The sequence below is a fragment of the Bos indicus genome, chromosome 23 (genome assembly GCF_029378745.1).
Source record: "Bos indicus isolate NIAB-ARS_2022 breed Sahiwal x Tharparkar chromosome 23, NIAB-ARS_B.indTharparkar_mat_pri_1.0, whole genome shotgun sequence".
NCBI lineage: Eukaryota > Metazoa > Chordata > Mammalia > Artiodactyla > Bovidae > Bos > Bos indicus.
The window spans coordinates 12,833,300-12,848,197 of NC_091782.1; the positions used below are offsets into that span (position 1 = coordinate 12,833,300).

General features: G+C 48.9%; 1 protein-coding gene across 1 annotated transcript in view; it reads left to right on the forward strand.

Annotated features, from left to right (window-relative positions):
* Positions 1-14,898, forward strand: part of CMTR1 (cap methyltransferase 1) — a 53,584-nt gene that overhangs the window by 16,115 nt on the left and 22,571 nt on the right. Inside the window, exons 5-13 of the mRNA XM_019985954.2 lie at positions 1,292-1,384; positions 3,033-3,104; positions 4,188-4,282; positions 4,404-4,476; positions 9,342-9,540; positions 10,299-10,417; positions 12,339-12,435; positions 12,747-12,879; positions 13,540-13,719. Coding sequence (XP_019841513.1) covers positions 1,292-1,384; positions 3,033-3,104; positions 4,188-4,282; positions 4,404-4,476; positions 9,342-9,540; positions 10,299-10,417; positions 12,339-12,435; positions 12,747-12,879; positions 13,540-13,719 — 1,061 coding nt within the window. The remainder of the gene's footprint in view (positions 1-1,291; positions 1,385-3,032; positions 3,105-4,187; positions 4,283-4,403; positions 4,477-9,341; positions 9,541-10,298; positions 10,418-12,338; positions 12,436-12,746; positions 12,880-13,539; positions 13,720-14,898) is intronic.

The window sequence follows — 14,898 nt, forward strand, 5'->3', positions numbered from 1 at the left end:
CCTACAGTGGAAGCACAGCGTCTTAACCACCGGAGCATCAGGGAAGCCCCACCCCTTTAAGGTAGTTGGTCTGGGCGGCCTGAGGTGAACATCCGACTCCTGGAGTCACCGCATGGAGAATGCTCCAGTGGCACCGCTGTCCAGGAATACGGAGTGTAAGGTGTGGAGCTTTAGACAGAGCTCACTTTGTAGGTAGCTGTGATGTTCACACTTCCGGGGGAGGTTGAATCTGCTGTTCCTCTCCAAAGGAGCATCCATATTGTGTATGGGCTTCTTTTTACAGGTTATAATTCACAACTTTTATACCTAAAGGGACTGGATTTGACCAGGAGGAGAAGCCATGATTCACTGCTAGATTCATTGACAAAGTTTTCAGTAATTTTTCTTTTAAACTTTTTCTCTGTTGATGGTAGTTGGCTTGCCCTCAAGACCTTGCATTGAGATACCATTTTATGCCTTTCAGAGCATGTAATATTACCTTTAATCTCATTGCTTCAATTCGCAATGCTGAATCTCTTCTCCACACTTGCTTGGAGGGAAAATGTGGAGCTGCCAATGCAGGTTAGCCACCTAGTTAGGTTTTATAATCGTTGTCTCCTCAGCCCTGTGAACTTAGTTCTGGATGCACATTAGAATCACCTGGCGACCTCTAAAAAAATGTCCTTATACCCAATCCCTCTGAGACCAACAGAATCATATATTCTGAGGGTGGGGCCCAGGCATCAGTACTTTTTAAAAGGTCTACAGATAATCTTAGTGTGGCCAGGATGAAAACCACAGTTTTAGCTTGGTAAGGAAAGTGACTGAAAAATTAAGAGGAAGCAGCACTAGAGAAGCCAGTTTCTACTGTGTCTTGCAATAAAAGGCATCAGTAAGTGAGGCTTATTGCACTGTCTTCCTGATGTAATTACCTTATAGACTTATATTCTTCTCTCTGTCCCCACTGCTCTGACTATAGGCCACCTGAGTTAAAGACTATGTCTTTTTACCTCTGTGTACTGAGCTTTTAGTCCACAGTAGGTGTTCATCAAATAATACTGGAACAAATGAAAGAAACTTTGAAAGTTGGAGAAGTTTCTTAGAATTCAAACCAGAATTGGCCCTGGCCTTTAGAAGCTGAACTTCAGAAGTCTGGCTCCGTTTTTAGGTCTGACACTGCCGTTGGCCTCAGTTTCCTGGACACTTCTCACTCTGAGCCCCTCTTGATCGTTTTGGGGAAAGCCCTGGTGAGCTGGGGCTTGGCCCTGAGGGTCTGCCTTACCTGACTTACTTGCCTCTCTTTTGTTTGTAGCCCAGTGCCTGTGAGCAGGTGTCATGGTTCCCAGAATGTACCACTGAAATTCCTGACACTCAGGAAATGAGCGATTGGATGGTTGTGGGGAAGGTAGGAGTTGCGGAAAATGTACTCTGAATTCTTGACACTTCTGACATTTCTCCTCCTCAAATCAGGTGTGTGTATCTGTATACTCACAGTTTAAGAAAAGTGTGAATTTGAGCTTTCTAGCAGGAATAAAGCTACGTCAAGAGGGTGTCAAGAGCTTCACGGATATGCCCCTGGAAGATGTGGCATGCTGGGCTTTTTCCCTCCTAGTCATTTACCTTGCAAGGCAGCACAAAATGCATAACTTCTGTCTTCCTCTTGGCTGCTTTTTAGAGTAGCTTATTATACACCTGTGTATATTCTGGTCACTACTGGGCACTGTTCCAGGTAGATAAAAAAGACTACCCCTGTCCTCAGAAAGGAATGAGAGAGCTGTTACAAAAGGAATTTGTTTATTCTCTTTCTGAAAAATTGTAAGAATTAAGTATATAGTTTTACCAGATCAGCATGTTCCAGAGAGCAGTTCTCAAAGTATAGGGACTTGAGGGATCTCCATGACCCTTTCAGAGGGTCTACAAGGTCAGTTATTTTCATAATTCTGAACAGTTATTTGCCTTTTTCATTCTCATTCTCTTGCAAGTGTCCTGAGAAGTCTTCCAGAAGCTATGACACGTGATAGCACATGCTGAATGCACATGTGGGCAGGAGACTCTCTGCCTTGTGTAAGCTGGGTGCTGAGCTTTGCAAACAGGGAAAACAGTGCCACTCTTCCCAATCATTTTTTTCTGGAATATAGTTTCCGTACACATTTATTGATATTAATATAACATTTTAAACTTGGGCTTCCCTGGTGGCTCAGAGGTTAAAGCATCTGCCTGGAATGTCGGAGACCCGGGTTCAATCCCTGGGTTGGGAAGATCCCCTGGAGAAGGAAATGGCAACCCACTCCAGTACTCTTGCCTGGAGAATCCCATGGAGGGAGGAGCCTGGTAGGCTACAGTCCATGGGGTCGCAAAGAGTCGGACACGACTGAGTGTGTAAATATTTCTTACTAAATATTTAAACATCTCTGTTTTAATTTCTAATAATAAGGTATATAAATACACACACACACACATATACACGTCTATCTCCCACAGAAACAAAAGCTGTTTAGGATCCTCAGTGATCTTAAAGAGCGTAAAACCTGAGAATACCGAGTTTGAGCACCGCTGATTTAGAGGCAGCCTCACTCGTACATGACGCTGAACTCAACATCCCCATGAGGCTCCCACGCCCTTGTTTTCTGTGACGCTGCCAAGTCAGTGCCTGAGGTCCTGCCTTCATACTCACCAAGGAGCAAGAGGCTTCCTGGCTAAAGGACAGCCTCTGTCATTTTGGGTGTTCCCAGATATCCCCCATCCTTCTGCCCCGCCACACTCTAGGGACAGACAGCTTGGGTGTCTCCTCCCTGTTTGCTTTTCTCAGCCTCAGCATTCACAAGTCTTGTATCCATATGGTGCTTTCGTGGGAGCCCCCAGGGGGCTGCTCCTTCTCGCAGCCGTCTGGAGCCGAGCCAGGGGGATTTAGGCTTTTCTCTTTCCCGTCCCTCAGGGGTTGATGTTCTCTGGCAGGGACTCAAGCCCCCTTTTGCTCTGCTCACTCAGAACCCTAGATTCCCCCCAAATGCAGTCACATGTGGTCATTATGGATTGTTTTCTTCTTCCTGTAGAGAAAGATGATTATTGAAGATGAAACAGAGTTTTGTGGGGAAGGCCTGCTTCGCAGTGTGTTGAAGTGTAAGGTAAGGCCTCATGGCTAGAGCTGGCGCTGAAGATTTTGTGTGAGGGGCTGTGCTGGGTTTTTCTTATTCTTTTGAGTCGGTTGTGGGGAACCTGAAATTTAGCTAAGATTTTTTTCCTGGAGAGCAGATGTCAGTTTGGCGTGTTTCTGTGAGCATCCTTTTTCCTGGTGACTCCCCTGCCCTGCAGTGTTGTTCTGTCCCTGTGGTCAGTAGCCAGGGAGGGAACCACTTAATTTCAGTGGGTGGGTTCATCGTAACCCTGAAGGGGGGCTGGCGTAGTGGAAGTTTTGGAATCATTGTTCAGTATCAGAGCTGAATTCAAATCCTAATTTTGCGGCTTTTTTTTCTTTGCTGAGTGACCTTGGACCATTTGCTTTAGCTTTTCTGAGTTTGAGTTTCCTTATCTTTAAATTGGGAAGAAAAAAATACTCCGTGTTGTTAGAGTTAAAAGAGATAGTCGGTGTTACTCTCCCCTTGACATCTTCTGACCTGACCTGACTTTGGTCAGGAGGTGCATTGCCTGGGGCAGGGTGAGCCAGGGAAACTGAGGAGAAAATGAGTGGGAGGAGAAGCAAGGCCTGAGACGAGCCTCACGGAGCTTATTTTTCTGGCAGGTAGAGAGTTGGAAATATCCTCAGGTAAAGTGGGGCTTTCTTTTTCCAGAGAGAATTAGAAGAAAGAGAAGGGTTCCTTGCTGGGAGGTAGGTGCCCTCAGAAAAGCCTGATCTTGGTTTGCCTACCCTCTTTCTGGGTACACCCTTCATAGCAAAACTCTGGTCCCTGCCGAGTTGCTGCTGGAGTGGAGAAGCAGGCTTGCAGCGAGGGTTAGCAGTGCCAGAAGGATTAATACCACTTACCATGTGGCAGGCACGTGCTTGCTTCCCTTCTATTTTGTGCCATTTTACAAGTGAGGTAGTTGAGAGGGAGAGTGATCGAGCTGCCTGTCTGGGGTCACACATCTGGTCATTTCAGAGCTGGGATGCAGCAGAGGCCTAGCTTTTCAGAGGGCTGTGAATCCGGCTCCTCAAGCTCCATCCTGAGGGTGATGCTGCTCACCTTGTGGTTCTGATTCTCTCCGGGCAGAGTGTGTTTGATGTTCTGGATGGGGAGGAGATGCGGCGAGCTCGGACCCGGGCCAATCCCTACGAAATGATCCGAGGAGTCTTCTTCCTCAACAGGTTTGCTGGCATTTCCCTCCCCTCCCCTCCCCCGATGCACACTGGTCGATGTTCCCATTTGAGCCTCAGCTCTCCCATCTGTCTGGTACTGAGTATGCTTTTCTGTCTCGCTTTGTTGCAGGGCAGCAATGAAGATGGCTAACATGGATTTTGTGTTCGATCGCATGTTTACAAATCCAAGGGACTCTTATGGGGTGAGAACAAGATTTTGCTTCTGAATTCATAGTGCTAAATAGGCTTCAGCTTCAGTGGCTCAGAAATTGCCATTTGCACAATGCTAGGAGAGTGTTCCTGCTGGGTGATGGAGATGCATTCTGTGATGAGATATGTTTTGTTTTGAGCTCTTCAGCTAGGGTTCCACAGTGCTTCCTGTGGTCCCAGGAGTGCCCTAGTAAGCAGTTATCTCTAGGGCTTCAGGCCCGGAGTCCCAGCTCCCGACTCTGCAGAGCCTGCTCTTCACTCCAGGTGGAGGAGTGCAAGGCTTGCAGCAGTGGAGGAGGGGCATTCCTGACCAGATCAGCAGGTGTGGCCTGCATAGGCCAAGGGAGCAGGGAGGTGAGGACACAAGTTAGTGCATAGGCCTCCCTGCTGCGCTGATTAAACATGTGTTTATCCAGCCCCTGCGTTGTGCCGGGCACAGTGCTACACACCAGGAATACATGGATGTGCTCCCTTTCCCCATGGTGCTAGGTTCTGGGCATTCTGGGGACCTGAGAGCAGGTAAGGGTGAGGGTTGGATGTGTGTAGAGCCTCTCCATGCTCGTCGACGTGTAGAGGCCAGTTGCCACCAGGAAGCTTGAGCCTGCCTCTTACAGGGTCGGGTGGAGTCTGAGTGCAGTCAGCCCTCTGTGTCTGTTGACTCTGCGATACAGAGGGCCGGCTGTACACCGCCACTTTATGTAAAGGACTCAAGCACCTGCAGATTCTGGTGTCTGTGGGGGGACCTGAAACCAATCCCCTGTCAATACTGAGGGACGACTGTGAGCAGTCCTTACAGTGAGTTAATGTTCCAGATTGAAACTTGTGACATCATCTGATTTGGTTGCTGCTGTTTCTGGTATGAGAGGGCAGTACTCTGGGAAATGTCTGAGTGTTGAATGAAATGTGGGCATCTGGGTTCTTTCACTGGTCTGTTTACAATCAGTATCGTGTCTGAAGGTCGGGGGCAGGTAGGAAGTGCAGCATTTAGTCACAGGTGGTGTCACTCAGGGTCACACCTTCTTTGCCTCTCAGCTACCTCATCTCTGAAATCAGCCCTACTAACCTGCCCGAGAACCAGGAGAACCAAGAGGCTCTAAAGGTTTGCTCCAGCTCTGAAATCTGTGCCTCACACGTGGCCACTTTCCCTTTTTGCTTCTGTGAACAAGCTTCGTGTGGGATCCTAATTACAGGTGGTGGATCGGAATGATTTTCTACTTTACTACTCTCATTTTTCTGAACACAGACCCTCCATATGATAGAGAAAGAAAAAAGGACATTTCATTCTAGCTTTCCCTTCAGAGTTTCAAAGCATTTTCACCCTGTCCTAGAAGGTTCGTTCTCTGACAGTGCAGGGGCCAGGAGCCGGCTGTTCCCAGTCCAGTTTCTGCCTCACTCAGCCTCCTCCTGGTAGGCCCCCGATTATCCACTGCTTAAAGAAATTTGTTTTCCAAGTTCTTCACTGCTTCAGCTTCACCTGCCTGGTTGTCTCCTCCATGCTGGCAGAATGGCAGGTGGACCCCTCCAGCCTGTAGTTACTTCTCTCTCCCAGGTCTCCCTCCCACCTTACAGTACCAGCAAGCTGTACGAAACGGCTCTTGGAATTAGCATCTTGAGAAAATTACATTGATATAGTGTTGATTTAATTTTCTGAGCTCCGAATGATTTCCCTTAAATCCCTGCCTGGCAGAGGAACTGTCAGGTTGATGGGAAATCACAGCGTCATTTTGGGCTTTTGAATGTAAACGCCTCCAGCAGCTGGGATCTGGTTATTGTCTTTTGCTGTCAGGAAAATGAAGTAGGCATCAGGGTCGTACCATTCAGGTGGAGGGTGGAGATGTTACATAGGAAAAGGTGGCTGTGTTTGCGATGCTTCAGGCAGCTTCTTGACTTGCATTGATTGATAGTGGCCATGGAGAATTGCCCTTCCAGAGAAGTTCTTCTACGCTCCACTATAAAAGTGATTTCTCTTCAGCTCCTAGTGTTTGCTTCTGTCTGTTCACCCCTGTTTCCTCCCAAGGACTGGAGTGACCGCCAAGCCCAGCAGGCTTGTTGTGTTTAGAGCAGTCCCAGCAGACGTGGGAGTGGCAGAAGCCCCAGGCACACGCCCAGGTTTGCTAGAGTCTCAGTGGCTCTTGGATCAGGGAACTTAGAGTAAGAGTGCAGACAATGTGAAGCCTAGCAAAGTGTGAGGAGGTTGGAGATGGGAAGCTGGGGGGAGGCTCTTTGAGGTTTTTCAGCATGTTTCTGCTTCTACAGGTTGTGGTAAAAGGAAAAAAGAGGCTAGGGAAATAAAGAGATCATAAGCAAGAATTGGAAGGGGCCAGGAAGAGAAGGGCGTTTAGATTCTTTGGGTATATGGAAGCGTATTATATATAAACGTTACATGAGGGACTTGTGTGCCTGCGGTTATCGTTGTGGTAAGAAAGCATTGGCTATGAAGCATAACAGGATACAAAAGCTGAATGTAGATCTTTAAGTTTCAGCGCTGTCTTAGAAGAAATTAGACAGCACTTACAAAGTCCCCGCTGCCTGTGGAGCACTGCGCCAGACTCTGCAGAGAGAAAAGGAGGGGAGGGACAAGGGCCTGACTCTCAGGGAGCTGGCTGATCGAGTTGAACTTCGTGTCGTCTTAACATTTGTTCAGTATCGTACAGTTTTTAAGGGTCTTCGACATAAGGTACTTTGTTTAATCCTACAATAGCCTTAAGAAATAACCTACATTAGTTCCAGTTTGTCGTTGAGGAAGCTCAAGCTTAAAGACATAAATCGTGTTCTTGCCTTTGACTGCACAGTCAGTAAGTGGCAGAGGTGAGAACCCTGGCCGTCCTTTCTGTGAAAGGAGCGCTGGCCGCGGCCTGCGAGGGTGACACGTCTTGAAATTACAGAACAGATCATATTTATGCTGTCTTTTTGGAGGTGAGGTGCTTTCATTGATTCATTCTCCTTTCTTCTCACAGTCTTCTCACATGGAGAAGCTGGCGCCTGGGGCTAGGGCTTGGCCTGTGATGAGGAACAGTGTGTTCACTCTTTGCAGTGTGTGCAGGCCTTAAACTTGTGACGCCTGCCTCACTACCGCTTTGCAGCCTGGGAAGTGCTGCATAATATTCTTGGCGTATGCCATTAGGTCTTTTTTAGTGTGCAAATGAATACAATAAGAAAATATGAATAATTGATGGCTCAGGAACAAAGAATGTTAGGGTGGTGGAGCAGAGGGAAGGGAGAAGGAACTGATGTGGCCCAGCACACTGAGTGGGCTTGCCACAGGGTGATGAAGTGTATTTTTAGCTACAGTCCCTTTCTCCAGAGACTTTTTCTACTGTTGTGATCAAGCTAGATAACCATCATCAGATGCAGAGCCCTTGTCACCTCACAAGTGACTGGACTGTGAGCATTAGTATTTCCATTTCTTTCCTATAACTGTTTCCCCTGAAGCCTTCTGATCTTTATCTGGCAGTTAGAGAGCTCTGGACAAGCACCCAGCCGTGCCAGACTTTGAGGGAGAGAAGGCTGCGCTGTCGTAGCCCTTCTGCTGGATGTTCATCAGGGTCCCCTGCGGTCACCCCTCTGGAGCTCAGCCTCTTGTCACCAGTGCAGATGGCACGTCTCTGCCCTGGAGGCTTGAGACAAGTGGAATTCACCCTTGAGGGCCCAGGTGTGTAGAAGAGAAGTGTAAACACAGTCTAGATCTGCATTCAGCGTACATTAAATTTAATTAATTTGGCCAAGCTGTGCGGCTTGTGAGATCTCAGTTCAGGGATGGAACCTGGGCCACAGCAGTGAAAGCCCAGTATCCTAACCACTAGGCCGCCAGGGAACGCCCAGCATTTTATATTAAGAATTTAAAGCCACTTAAGTGGCCAGAACTAATCATCAAATACAAATGATGATAGTGTAATTCAGTCATTCTTTAGGTGGCTGGATGCTCTGATGGCTGCCTAGGTCAGTGGCTCCTGTTCTCCCAATCTAACCAGCTTCCAGCTCTGCCCTGCGCAGGCCCTGGTCAGCAGAGGGGCAAAGGCAGGAGCGGGGGTGTGCAAAAAAGGAGGACGCACAGGGCACTGTGGGGTCTTGGATGGAGTCGTGGAACGAACGAGGGGTCTGGTGAGGTCTGAAGCATGTCTGGGCTGTAGTTCATAGAAATATACCCGTGATGTCAGTTTATTAATTTTTACAGCTGACCGTGTAAGATGTTACTAAAGCGGGGTGAAGGACATGTGCGAACGTTGTCCTCGCAACTTACCTGTACGTCTAAAATTATTCCATGATAAAAACTTAATTGGAGGGGAAAAAAAAGGTAGCGTCTAGGAGGAAGGGACAAAGGGACGCAGAGACTGTCATCTGGAAGGTGAGGCCCTGGGCTGGGAGGAAGTGATGTGAGAGCCCCTCAGACTCTGGTTGGACAGGAAGCCTGCGTCTCCTGCTCAGGCTGACGGGATGCTGACTAAGCAGTGCTGCAGACTGTGAACAGGTCGATTTGTGTCTCGGCGTTTCTCTTTCCCTGTCTGTCATGTGGGGGGCTAGAACATCTACCCCACTCGTTGGGACTTTTGTAAGGCAGGATATGGTGGGGAAAAGATGCTGAGAAATAAAACATGCACACTTGGGTGCCCATTAGGGTGTTTTATTAGGAGTCTGAGCTGGGTATGGTGGTGTGAAAGGCATCAGGGGTGTTTTGAGGTGGGGATGGGTGACTGAAGGCAGTGGTCTTAGAGGACACTTGCCTGGTGGTTGTGGCTCTGGCAGGAACTCTGCACTGTGCTTGCTGAAAGGCTTATTTTACTCCCCTGCTTTCTCTTTCCTGCTCCCCACTGAGGCATTTTTCCCCTCTTCCTCCCCTGGCTTCCACTTACCTCTGCAGAAGCCGCTGGTGAAGGACCGGGAAGCGGAGCTTCTGTACTTTGCCGACGTCTGTGCGGGCCCGGGCGGCTTCTCGGAGTACGTGCTGTGGAGGAAGAGGTGGCACGCCAAGGGCTTCGGGCTGACTCTGAAGGGCCCTCACGACTTCAAGCTGGAGGACTTCTACTCCGCTTCCAGCGAGCTCTTCGAGCCCTACTACGGTAGGGACACGGAGGAGGCCCCAGGGACCCAGAGGGACAAGTCTTATCAGGAGGAGTTACTGTCCACGTGCCATGTTTTCTGTCCCGGGGCTCTCAGCCTGGGGTTCCCAGCCCATGTCATGAGGTCTCAGTCTCCTTTTGACTATGCCTTTTACCCCAGGCCTGTGGGATCCAGGTTAACCCTCCAGTAGGCAAACTTGCAGCAGATCCATGTTAATTTCTCCTTCCTTCTCTTGTGGTGACAGGAGATAATAAAACTGTTTGATCTCTGGCTGAGAACTGGCAGGGTTATTAACAAATACAAACCCACACCCATCCCCAGCCTTGTATGCCAGATGCTCAGCAACCGCCTAGCAGTTCCCTCCACTCTGTCTTGCTTCTTGTGACTTGGCAGGAAATTCCAAGTCCTTTGTTAACAGAACTTATGAAGAAGTTGATATTGCTTCCTAAATGTAAGTGCTTTAAACACACGTTTGATCTTGAACATGAAGACCTGTTTCAGTTGATGGCTCACGGCTGGTTGACTCCTCTTGAGCTCTCCTCTACTGTAGCAGGGCCCTGTTTCTGCCTCCTGGCCCATCACTGCAGGGCAGCCTTGTGTGACGGGTCCTTCACTGAGCTGCTCCTCACAGAGCTCTTCTCCTGGGCCTTGAGGCCTGCCTGGTACCTGTGTTCACAGCCCTGGCGAGGTTGTGTCCCGCTGCCAGGGAGGCACAGGGCGGACGAGCTAAATGTGAACCTTGTGTCCTGTCTGTCAGGTGAGGGTGGGATCGATGGAGACGGAGACATCACCCGCCCTGAGAACATCAATGCTTTTAGGAATTTCGTCCTGGATAACACCGATCACAAGGGCGTCCACTTTCTGATGGCTGATGGGGTAGGTAACCTGCTCTTCATGGGGTGATGATGTATGTTTTTATTCTTTTTGTACATCTTTTCCATTTGTAACTTTGTCAAGGCTCTGCTGTTATGGTCATCTTTGCTTGGGGCAGGCGGATCTGCCCAGCTCACTTCCTCAACAGGCCTCTGGTGAGGGTGGAGGCCTGGTGAGGGGGCACCGTGACTAAGACGAACTCGGCAGAGCCGACAGGAAGGACGTTTCCATCGTTTGTCACCCAGGCGCTGCTCTTGGAGAGGCTGTCTGTACACGGCCACTCCTAAGCCTCAGGAGCAGCTGATAGGTGACCACGTAACCAAACGCAGCCACTCCATGTTAATTAAGACTCCATATTAAGACTCTGCAAGAGGCTGTGTCAGTGGCTGGGTTGAAGAAGATACTCAGGTTGCCCATTTCTTGGGCAGCTGCCTGAGGCGTAGAGGCACCCCTGCAGCTTTCTCCCCTAGTAATCTGACGCTGCCGGTAGTCTTCTCTGGACTACCAGAAAAGTTGTGAGCCACAGCTTAGTGTAGAGAAAGGTCAGAGAATGCGGCAGTTAATCCAGGGTCACATGGCCAGAGTTGCAAAAAGCTTCTGGAGCCCCCTGGGCAGCCTCTTAAGCAGTAGCTGTGTGGAGAGGTGAAGAAATGTTTAAGATGTCAGCACAGGAGCCGAGCGTGCCCTCAGTCCCCAAAGATTGGTGCCTAGCAGGGGACATCAGATAGGCTTGGGTGGAGGGAGGGGCCGCTTCCACTGAGCCTGTCGGGGTCTGATACGCTGGGGAGGCAGCCGTGCAGGGCATCAGCTCGAGTGGCAAACTCAAGGATTGTCCCTCTGACTTAGCCAACATAGACTGGTGACCCACATGGGATTTTTTGTGTGTGTTTTTTTTCCCCTCTCCCTATAAACAGCTGTGCATTTTAAGAAGCATCTGTAAATCTGGAAGACATTACTGAACATTTTTACTTCTGGAGACCAGGCTGGGGCCAGTTAAATGGAGGCCAGCCTCTTTGCTTCTCTTAATTATTGTGATAAAAATCACATAACATAAAATGTACTGTTGCAGCCATTTTTAAGTTTACAGTTCAGTTATGTTAATTATAATCATGCTTTCATGAAACAGATCTCCAAAACTTATTCCATTTTACAAAATTGAAATGCTATGCCCATTAAACAATAACTTGCCTCTTTTCCCATCATAGCCCCTGGCGTCCCTCACTCCCCTGTGAGCTTGGCTCTCTGCTCCTTGCTGGGATCTCACAGGGAGGGAGACCACTCCAAGAACAGCAACATACATTCTTCATACAAACAGCCTGCCCAGAGACTCTGCCAGCTGGAGGAAGAGGCTCCATGGTCCTGGGACAGGAGGGGGGGTTTTGTGAGTAAATCTGTGGTCAGCAGAGAAAGGAAGATTCTTGTGACTATCAGAGTTAGGCAGAGTTTCTCCTGTCACCAGACTGGGGCCTCTTCAGTGGTCAGCCCAGGACTGAGGGAGCCCATACAGATTTAGCCACACGTGCTCCCTGGGTCTCACTGGACTCACCAGGGCATTCAGTTTCCTGACTTGTAGTTGGCTTGTGACCAGCGTATTTTGCCTCTGTTCTGCCGTATCCTTCCCTTGGATTCCAGCATGAGTTTTAAAATTTTCTGGACCATCTCCTTGGAGGAGCAGATCCCCAGGAGCGATACAGCAGGAAAACAGCACTGGCTCAGTAGGCAGGCCTGGGTCCCAGGTGCTGTCTTTACCACAGGGAGCCATACGACCACGCCAGAGAATCTAAACACCAGACTGTATCTGTGTCAGTCAGCTGGTGGAGACCAGTGGAGACACCTGAAGAAGGTTCAGGGAAGATGAGGTCGGAGCACCCTTCAGTCCTCGTCACTTCTCTTTTCTGCTCTGATCCTTGCGTTCTCGTTTCAGGGTTTCTCAGTGGAGGGACAGGAGAACCTGCAGGAGATCCTCAGCAAACAGCTGCTGCTCTGTCAGTTCCTCATGGCGCTGTCTGTTGTCCGGACAGGTGACACTTTGCCGTCTCCCCACCCAGGACCCACCAGAGGCCCTGTTGTACAAGAACATGTGTTGGGGTTGGCTTGAAAGTTAGCTAATGGTCTGCTTGTATGAGATGACACATGGTGGAATGAGGACTTTAGGGGGGAAAGTGCTATGGAATCCCCAAAGTCCCCTCTACAACTCTTTCCCTTCTGTGGCCTGTGACTTTTAATGGGCCCAGGTATCTGGGCCCTGACTTTGTCATAGTCCCTGAGATGACCCAACTCATTTCCTGGAGTGGAAGCTGCTGACTATCGTTGGTGTTTTCTCTTAACCTAGGAGGCCACTTTATCTGTAAAACCTTTGACCTCTTCACACCGTTCAGCGTGGGGCTCATCTACCTGCTGTACTGCTGCTTTGAACGAGTCTGTCTCTTTAAGCCGATTACCAGCCGTCCTGCCAACTCAGAGAGGTGAGGCTTTCCTCTCCCTTTGAATCGGACTAGTTGGCTAAATGTCAGAACAGGAAAACCTGGTGCATCTCTGGCATGAGCAACTCAAGCTACATTAAAAAACCCTGATTTAAAAAAGTGATTGGAGCCAAGAGGACTTGGATTTTCTTGGTTCTCTGACGTACTGTTCAGCCTCTGCCTCCTCCACCAACCTTGTTCACCACATTTTTGTGGGCGATCCTTGGCTTGGCCCAGGAGGGTGAAGGAGACCAAGGAAGGGTTACCTGAAGGACAAGTGGGCCACAAACCAGAGTCACTGTGTGCATCCCAGATGGGACGCAGTGCCCGTGCATCTTGTGAGAGAAGAGGCAGCCAGTCCGAATTGCTAGGTGGCTTGTTAAAAACACAGATTTCTGGGCCCCATCCCTGGAGAGTCATTGCCCTTAGCAGACTTCCCCAGCTGATGGTGATTCAGCCAGCCTGGCACAGGGTAATTGGAAACTACTGCCATAGAGAGTAGAAACACAGCCCAACATAAGAAGGAAGGATTTGAGGTGAACTTTGCAGCACTCTGTTCTTGGTATGTAGACAGGGGTTTTGTGACTCAGCAGGAGGTTCAGGGAGGAGGAATTATACCGGGGAAGCCCTTGCTCAGTGGAGTGACAGGGTCTCTCCTCTCAGGTATGTGGTGTGCAAGGGCCTGAAGGTGGGCATAGACGAAGTGCGGGATTACCTCTTCTCAGTCAACATTAAACTCAACCAGCTGCGGAACACTGATTCTGACGTCAACCTTGTGGTCCCCTTGGAGGTGATCAAGGGAGACCATGAATTTACTGACTACATGATACGGTCCAACGAGGGGTAAGCAGACCAGTGTGTTTTTTCCTTCGTTTCTTTTTGTTGTTGTTGTTTGCTTGCATCCCCAGGGTATCAGGAAAGCCCTAGGGATGAAGAGAATGAAGAACTGAATGACTGGCTCTTGGTATCACTTTGTCCGTTTTGAAAAACTGGTAGCTGAGATCGGTTTGCTCGCTCCAGGGCTCCCTAGGACTTTGAGTACCTTGAGGACTTTCATCCTGCTCCCATGCCTTGTCAGAGGGCGGCTGGTGGGAGCCTGGCTGGCATAGCCCTGCCCGTGAGAGCCTGAGTATGATAGTGAAGCTAGAGGGCAGACTTGTTTTGTGTCCTTGGAGGAAGGAATAATCTCCCTTTAATTCCTTCCATTTGTAGAAGGCCATCATAGTTTGCTGTCCCATGAAGCCCCTTGGTTGGAAGCAAGAGATGGCTGGAAAGCAAGTATATAGCATGCTTTTGGAAGTTTCTGGTATCAAAACTTTTGCCAGACCATGAGTGTCTCAAATAGGCCATCTGAATGCTGGTTTTGTTTTTGTTTTAACCTTCATTAATTGTTTTCCCCTCCTTGTTAGTGGTGATAATTTAAAGTTGTGCCGGTTGGCTCAGTTTTCTAAGTGGGCAAACCTCATTGAACAGTTTTCTGAGGAAGCTTGGAGAGTTGTATAGTAGCAATGAATCAATAGAAGTGCTTGCTTAGGGGGCCAAACATGTACTGGAAAGGTAATTTCTAAATGGAACCCCAAGTCTCCCAGAGAAGGTTGAATGTATGGGTGGCCCTAGGGAAACATAGGAGGAGAGGAAGTCTTTATCCATCTTCTCTCAGTATTTTAACTTTCCATTCTGTGGTACTGCTACATAAGCTCTCTCATCTTGATGTAAGAATTGGCACCAAGGTGGAGCTGGTACTAAGTTTCAGCGTGTTGTAGATGAGGAAGCAGGCCCGGGACCGGAAATCAGCAAAGCCAAGGCTTTGTCACAGTTCTGGACTTCTTTTTGTTGAGCCGTGCTGCAGTTTCATACGGGTGTGCGTGGATGCATGGCAGAACTGGTCTTCTCAGAGCTCCCAGTTGCAGAGTGTTTAAGCAGCCTGGTAAATTGATTTGTGTCTGGTATATTGGGAATGTTTTTCCCAATCTGTGGTTTGCCTATTCATTGTCTTAATGATGTCTTTTGATAAGCAGAAGT